This window comes from Macadamia integrifolia, unplaced genomic scaffold (assembly GCF_013358625.1).
Source record: "Macadamia integrifolia cultivar HAES 741 unplaced genomic scaffold, SCU_Mint_v3 scaffold1623, whole genome shotgun sequence".
Classification (NCBI taxonomy): domain Eukaryota; kingdom Viridiplantae; phylum Streptophyta; class Magnoliopsida; order Proteales; family Proteaceae; genus Macadamia; species Macadamia integrifolia.
In genome coordinates this window covers 58,671-67,329 of record NW_024868282.1, presented here as the reverse complement: position 1 = coordinate 67,329, position 8,659 = coordinate 58,671, and the positions used below count along the sequence as shown (strand labels likewise).

Genomic DNA, 8,659 nt, shown 5'->3' with positions numbered 1-8,659 from the left:
TTTTACAAGGTGGGCTGCTGTTATGCCAGTGAGTTTCTACGAGACGGATTATTACAACTCGCCTGATATCAAGATTGGGTTTTATAATGGGACCCATGGAGATGGACATCCGTTCGATGGGGTTCTCGGAATTGTCGCACATGCCTTCTCGCCTGAGACCGGGATGTTACACTTAGATGCAGCGGAGAGGTGGGCGGTTGATTTTGGGACGGAAAAATCAGAGGTGGCCGTTGATTTGGAATCGGTTGCGCAACATGAGATTGGACACTTGTTAGGACTGGAGCACTCGTCAGTTAAAAGAGGCTATTATGTATCCTACCTGGATCACAAGGACTAAGAAGGTGGACTTGAATCTTGATGACGTGGAGCGGGTGCAGGCCCTGTATGGATCAAACCCGAATTTCCGGTTCAGTTCTTCGTCGGCTTCTGATTCGTCCACAGATCATGCCGTTGCCCTACTGTTGATATTGTGTCTATTTATATAATTTTCTTCTAAAATTATTTTTTCAAGATTGGAAGGCAAATTTAAAGAGAAGGAAAATAAAATTTACGTATTTAGAATATAAATTTTTATAATTTTTATCACATTTGATCCTATGTGATTGTATAAACTGTTTAAATATTAAAAAAAAAAATTAATGATTTATTTAAATCTTTTATATGTAATTTTTATTTTACATTTTATAGCAAAAGGGTTTCGGAGAGGGATTATTCTCTACAGTGATTGCTAAGGTGCATTGAGAATCGGATGACTAAGAGCATACGGACACACGCCCCAAGATCCTCTCGGTCATCCAATGCTCATTGCAAAGTAAAGTGAATTTAATAACCAAATATGGATTGATTTGGAGATACTGATATAATCACGCCACAATTATTATTATTTTTTGGGGAATTCACTATCACTCCCCTACCTAACCTCTTCCCTTATTTTGAAAACCCTCTCTTACTCCTGAGTAAAAGAAATTTTATAAATAAAATAAAGGGTTATCATGAAAAGAAGGTTGCAAGTTATAAATAAACCTATGATAGATAATTCATATATGGAAAAATCTTGTTGTAACCAACCTTATTTATAACATGATTGTAACCACTTATGATTAGAAAAATAAAAATTGTAACTTCACTTTTTTACACATGCATATGTTCAATTGAACAGAGACAAACAAAACTAGGCTTGGACTGAGATATCCCAACCAGCATTGATTGCAAATGGAAAAATCTTGTTGTAACAAACCTTGTTTAATTAGAACAAGACTGTAACAACTTATGATTAAAAAAATAAGATGTAACTCTACTTTTTGACGCATGCATATGTTTGGTTGAACAGAGCCAAACAAGACTAGGCCTGGACTAAGATATTCCAACCCGACCTTGATGTGCGATCTGTGAAATTTGTGCCCACATATTTGCCACATGGCAAATATTAGCACTGTAGGTAAAGTTGTGTCAGATTATTGAGAGAGCAAACCTCAGTGTCGCCTTCTTGATAAGAGAACTTTCAATCTATCACCTATATGAAATATTCCTGATACCTAAAACAAAAATTGTTAGAAAAATTGGTGGGCTGAGTCGTGTCACTTGACACTGTTCTTAAAACAGTAGATGCCCCTTATGGTGCAACCGGGAATATTACAAATCGGCCTCTAAGATAAAACAGCCCGATGGCTCCCCTAGTAATCGTGCACTCAACTATTGGATCCCTTCGAATGCTATAGAGTTGTGCTCAAACTAGAAAACAAAACACCAAGAAATGGACATGTGAAATCCAATAAAACTCAAGAAAATCAAAGTTTGACAACACACACTTGAATGCTTCAAGTGACTTGATCCATGTTTTTGCAAATGCTAAAACTCCCCCTATTTACAAGACAATTTGGATGAGGAGTAAAATAAAGGAATTAAAGAACTTTAAAATCAAAGTGAATAAATTGATACTTAAAAATATGAGATTAAAGATCTCTCAAATTTAATCCCTCAAAAATTGAAGAATTGTTTCCTCAAGAAGCTTTTGTGTAGAGACAAAGTGTCTCAAAAACTTAAAAGAGAAATTGCCTTAAGGAGCTTCAAATGATAAATTACGTACTAGCAACTATAGTATTTAATAACCATTTTATGGAGAAACTTAAAGAATCTCCAAAACTGAAGGAAATACATAATCCCTCTAGCTTCAACAATAGGTTACATAAACAAACTAGCCAATTAAGAAGCAATTAAGGAGAAATCTAAATAAGCTTAAAGAAAAACTGAAGAGGCAAGTATTTTGAATCTTAGTTTGTTTTTTAAAACTTGCATTAAAAACCAACATGTATATAGGAAGGCATTTATCCTATACCTTGGCCGTGGAGGAGTTAGAAGGAAGATTTCTCTCTCTCTCTCTCTCTCTCTCTCTCTCTCTCATAAGATTTTTTTTTTTTTGGAAAAAATATTCGAGATTGTTGTAGTTTAATTAAACTTTGTGTATATATAGGAATGCATTTATGGCATCCACATGTCACCCTTAGAAAAAGGTCCACATTATCCTTACTTCATCGCCACTTTCAAGTCACAACCACATGATCATCACTAGTTAGGTGGCTTAGGATTTACATGTCCACCTACATATTGCGGCCATGTCATAGTCAATTGAATAATTAATATCACCACTGCCCTATAATGTTATATGTACTTCTTGAAGTTTGAAACACATGGACCTGTTCAGTTGTTCTCATGATGGTACCAGTTTAATACATCACACTACTGTTCTTGTTTCATCAACAACTGCAAATCCCTATGTGGGTTGTTTCCCATCTAGGAAGCCAAATTTCAGGTATGGACTAGTATTGTATTGTGTGAACCACCATGGTAGGTTCTATAACAACCCCCCACCCCCACCCAAAAAAAAAAAAACAAAAATCCACCATGGTAGGACATATTTTAAGGGACGAAGTTTTCCTAAGGTCATGGAATCTATTTACCGAACGGGCCTTAGATGTGAGTGGAGGTATTTTGGAAAGGTTATTAAATCTTAAGAGTTTATAAACCCTAGAATGGAGTGTTAAATCACATCGTAGAGTGAAGAGAAACTTCTCCCTATTTTAAGTAATTAAATATAATTAGAACAAAATCTAATGTAGTAGAACACCCCATCAATTTTTATATATCTCATCATGGAAGAATCAAATTAGATTGGAATAAACTAGTGGATAATTGATCGTAATGTGGTAAATATTGCCACGAATTTTAAGCTCCAACAAAGTGCATGAAAGATATCACACCATCGAAGAAACCTTCACCCTGAAATTTAAATTCAAAATGGGTTTTGGTGCAATTTTCCATTTCAACTCTTGGGAATACAATCTCTACTCCAGAGGATGCATTCTACAAGAATGGATCCTCTACGTGTATGTTCACTTGTACGTCAAGTGCTAATACTTATACCTGTTACTTTCATATAAATACTCATCTAGATCTTCACCCTTTGGTGGCAAGTGGTGGCAAGATGTGATGGGTATTGACACCTAACATGTAAGTGCAGAGAAAATATACTCTCATTCAACTCGTCATCTAAGGTTTCAAATCCTTTTCAACCATGTACATAATACATTTTCCAATTTTTTACCAGAACAAATAAATAAATAAAATTTTAAACTACTAAAGAATTGGTCTCGATTGCCTATAATGAACTGTTGAAAAATGTGTACCAATTTTGTAATTCAAATGTTTTTTTTTTTTAAATTCATGTATTTTCTCTCTTGGCTATAATCCATGTTTGTGACTTTTTTTCTATATTATTCCAAATATGTAAAAACGAAAGAGTTGCAATATTTTTATTTTGTTATATATCTATGTTTAAAAACTGTTAGTTTGCATCTATAATATTTAAAAGAGAAAAAAAAAATTGTCAAGGAGTGTTGCCTACACCAGCACTCCTATGTGTCTATCTTTCTTCTCCCCATATGAAAAGATATTTTTACCCTTCATTTTGAAAAGGAGAGAGATAGACACTGGAAGCACTGGCATAGGCCATGCTCCCGAACAAAGAACCATATTCCTATTTAAAAATGAGAAAAACTCATTTGACTTGGCCGCTATTAGTAAATTGTCGAAGCAACCCATCTTCATTAAGTAAATTAGAATGATGATGTGGCAATTCTATCCTCGTGTGTATTGGCATGCATGCATTTCCATAATCCCATGTATATCCATGCACGTCTGTACTATTTTTTTTTTTTTTTTGCATGTGTACTTCTCTAAACTCTATTCTTCTTCTTTTTTCTTTTTTTTTTTGGGGCTAACAAGGTTGTCAAGACCTTTGTCCAGACTAATAATCCTTGGGACGCACATGTATGCTTCCACACTCGCAAGTCGGGTTAACACTGCTCCCATATATGAGAACCATAGAAACTATGGGGCTTGCCCAAGGGGGTTTAGGGGAGTCGAACTCAGGATACATGTCAATTTAGGCATGCTCCCTTGCCAACTGAGCTACACCCTTGGGGCTAAACCTCTACAATGCACTTTTCCATGGTCCTAAAATTTTTAAAACCTCTATTTTTCCACTCAACAAATTATGTATAAACTGAAATTTTATAAGAAGACTTTGGGATATAAATCTCCACAAAATTTGGGTTTCATCCTCTTGGTTTACGTTGCTTTCAAGTTGGACAAGGAAAGATGGAAGGGTGTGAACCCAAAGCAACCATGTGAGCTTGGTCACAGAAATTGATTGGGTTGGGATCCTTTATTTATGACTTTCCTTCGTTTTCAAATTAAAGACCACATGAAGATCTGGCGGATCCTAAGCATGAGGAAGAGGTGGTCTTGTACCTAAAATAGTTCACTTAGAAGCTTGATTTGAGCATTTGTAAGAGGATAGCCATGCATATAAAGGAACATGGGAAAAATATGGAGAGAGAGAGAGAGAGAGAGAGAGAGAGAGAGAGAGAGAGAGAGAGAGAGAGAGAGAGAGAGAGATTGGAATTCTGATTTGGATATTTGTAAAGAGTTGATACAAGCAAGTGAAGAAAGTAAACAACCCCTTGGGATGAAATATAAGGAAAAGAGTACATAAAGGCATGGTTCCACAACCACACAGTCACCTCGAAGACCAGATGGAGGGGATTTTTGTTGGTTTCCCCTAAATAGCCAAAACAGAAACAGTGGAGGGGCCTTATCAGCTTGTCACTATATACTGAGAGAGATTTTGATTTAACAAGCTGGGACACGAGTAGAAAAGTTGTAAAATATCAAGTACCCAACAATCCTTGAAATGAATGGCCAAGAAAAAACCACTAAGCTATATATCATCAATCCACTATTTAATTAATATACACAAGTAATTGTCATTTGTTTGTCAGTTATAAGTTTTTATAATTTATTTTCTTCATTTTGTTTCGATTATTTTGCTTTGTCAGTTAGTATTTTTATTATCGATTTCTATGATTTTATTTATCCCCTAAATAAGAAGGTCCTATGACATGTAAGACAGTTTGGTCCAAATCCTTTCGTTAGTTTTCAGTTCGTATAATTCATGTCTCTTATCTGAATAATAATAGTTTCTACACGCACACAAAAAAATAAATAAATAAATAAATACATAAACCTAACCCATCCCTCAAAAATTCCATACAATAGAAAATTTTAAATATCCAAGTCCAATATTTATAATGAAAGGTCTCATCATAAATACCTTCAATGAACCTGAAAAGGTGGCATAGTAGGAGCCATGAACCCTTTGCCCAAGTGCATTGAATTCACTTCAAGATTCCAAAGTTTCATCTAAAAGCTGTGTGTTAGCAACTTGTTCAACAGAGGTGCACCCCACAAACAAAGTACAAAACCTGAAACCCATCCCCAACCCCCTCCCAAAAAAAAGAAAAATCCAGTAATCCACCATGGAAACTAAACTCATCAAGCTTTAATGGTATATGATACTAAATCTCACCTACAGATGTTCTAAAAAAAATTAAAATTTGGCTAAAGGAGATTAACATGAGATGATGAAGAAAACAAACCCTAAGAGGGTTTAAGTTGGTGGAGATATAATTAAAGCAGTTACTGTTCTCTATCATGTTAAGAACTAGGTAGCTATCTTATCAGCATTTGACGATTTTTTTGAACCACTCAAACCATTCTAGAAGAAGATACAAACTCATAAACCCATGGCACAAAATGTGTACAAGTAGTAATTTTTTCTATTTTTTTTGGAGAGAGAAGAAACTGGAACAAGTATTTAAAAGGAAATAACTTATAATAAAGGCTTCATAGTACTGACGTGCACACACGTTAACACAGTCTGTTCACACTACTCAAAGGCAAAGCAGTGATCAGAGAGAGAGAGAGAGAGAGAGAGAGAGAAACTCTCACTCTCATCAGCTGATCAGCACATTACATCCTTGAGAAGCTTATACCTGCGTGCCGTGGGCCTTGGTGAAGGTGTAGCTGTAGCTGTAGCTGTAGTATTACTACTCGAGTTTTTCCCTTTGTCGGTGTTGTCTCCCCTATCGTTCTGTTTAATCTTTTCACCAGAATACTCCGACCTGTTCGTGGACCCAATAGTACCATCGTGTACGACTGACCTCCTTGAAGACACCCCACCATGCTTTGTACTGCTGCTTCTCTCTTCGCTCTGGCACCAATCGCACAATTCCATCCTCACCGATGATTCAATATAATAATTACTACAGTACCTGAGAAGAACCCAAAAATACAAAGGGGTATTTAACCCACGATGATGATGACGTTTTCGCGAAAATAATAATAAAAATCTCATATCATATGTGAATAGTCCAATCCGATGTGAAGACTTATAGGTACTAACTTTTGAAGATGAGTTCTACACGAATTTTTGATACATCTAACATGAATACACGATTTGAAATCTATGATGGAAGAGATGATGGTGATAAGAAGAAAGAAGAAGAAGAATGGTCAAATCTAAGATATAAGTATTCTAGTTATAAGTTAAGATATAGTGATGATGAACAATTTAGAACAGTGGAAGAAGAGAGATGAAAGGCATACGAATGCTGAAAGCGATGGCGGCAACCAGAGCAACGGAAGAGCTTGTCAGGGAACCCGACGTCGCCGCACATACTGCAAACTGTCTGAAGATCCACCATTGGAGAAGCCCACAAGCTTGGGTTACTGAAAGAGAAGCTTGAAACAGAAGCAGCGAAGAAAGAAGAGAGAGATAGAGAGAGAGAGGAAGGGGGGAGGTAGGAAGGAAATGGTTAAGTCGGTGGAAAGATATACATATATATATATCTATCCTATTTATTTATACACAAGAGGTTGCTTGCAGTCTTTTTCGGTTGGGAGAGAGAGCAGAGGGAAGGAGAGAGAAAGAGAGAGATCTAGAGAGAGAAGCATGGGCAAGAAACATTAAAATTTATAGGTGAGAAAAGACGATTGTATCCCTGACCTGGTTTGATGACTTCACTTTCACCCCTTATCCACTTTTATTACTTTTTATTTTTTTTCTCTTGTTTGTCGTTTTGTTGTTTTGTGATTTTATTTACCGCGCCTTAGATATTTTGGTGATATTTTACCATTAAAGAAAATGATATTTTGGTGATTTGGTCAATATAAAAAAGGTAAACGTGAAACGTTCAGTGGATAAGAGGGAGGAAGTTTCTTTTTTTCTTGTTGCTTGATAGGGACATTTATTTGTCTTCCATTTGCTTTTTCATGGTGCGACTAGAAATTGATGAAAAAGAATGTAGGGCACCCAATCGATCCCGATTACCCTAGATCCACCTCATCCTTGGGAGAACTCAATCCCTTTTGAACCTTATAAGGTGAGGGAATCCAAAATCTTATCAATACACATCATATTCTGTGTGTTCATGACGGTCTCAATCAAGTAATTCCTTTTTAAAGGGTTCTACACTGATTTAGGATCTTTATTTGGTAATAAGCAATTCTTATCAAACAATTTCACTATGATATTACATCAGCTGCTTTGATATCATTGATACAAAGATTGGCAAAACTCAATCATATAAACTGATTCGTAAAGTGAGAGAACCCTAAAGCATATGAGTCCACATCCAATTATTTTCGTAATGGATGTAGGATTAGTCTCCCATATGACTGATATGGAATCGTAACACTCCACTTAATAGTGGAAGAATATATACACAAAGAGAATACAAAAAGGATAGAGATTTTCTCAGCGGCTGAGTTTTCTTGCACGTATGTGTACACTTCATGTACAGTCAGAAGCTGCCAAATGTCCCATTCATTCGCCTTTAAAGTGCATAGAGAGATAGTTGTAGAAGTGAAAAGAACACTTAGGCATCCTCTGACTACACGTCCATAGAATCCAAACTCGTATTTTCTTTCACTGTGGGCATTGATAGGGATGGGATAAGTATCATAAATGGAGGGGTATTTTTAAAAAAAAATTCTCCTTCCTATTATGACCATATTTTTTTGTCATTGCAAACGATATATTGCACCAAAACTTTCATTTTGTGAAATCTTATCTTTTAATTTTATATCAAAATAAATAAATTTAAAAAGAAAAAAAAATCTTATTTTAGAGTTTTTTTTTTTGGAAACAAATGGAACCTATCTAACATTTTTTTTTTTTTTTTTGTCGTAACCAAATCTAACAAATCTGTTTCAATGGTAAAGCCACGGGGAAGATTTTGGGCCCTACAATAACCAGACC

General features: G+C 35.6%; 1 protein-coding gene across 1 annotated transcript; it reads right to left on the bottom strand.

Moving 5' to 3' along the window:
- Window positions 1–6,113: 6,113 nt before the first annotated feature.
- LOC122064358 lies at window positions 6,114–7,251 on the bottom strand. Its single transcript, XM_042628076.1, has 2 exons — window positions 7,006–7,251; window positions 6,114–6,671 (listed from the first exon to the last, which is right to left on the bottom strand). The coding sequence occupies exons 1-2, from the start codon at window positions 7,101–7,103 to the stop codon at window positions 6,362–6,364; spliced, it is 408 nt and encodes a 135-aa protein (XP_042484010.1). The 5' UTR covers window positions 7,104–7,251; the 3' UTR covers window positions 6,114–6,361.
- Between the last annotated feature and the right edge of the window lie 1,408 nt (window positions 7,252–8,659).

Bases quoted from the DNA above. Each gene is read 5' to 3' on its own strand.
- LOC122064358 (XM_042628076.1), bottom strand. From the start codon at position 7,103: ATGGTGGATCTTCAGACAGTTTGCAGTATGTGCGGCGACGTCGGGTTC. The intron at 6,672-7,005 runs GTATGCCTTTCA...GGTTCTTCTCAG, and splicing joins CGCCATCGCTTTCAGCATTC to GTACTGTAGTAATTATTATA.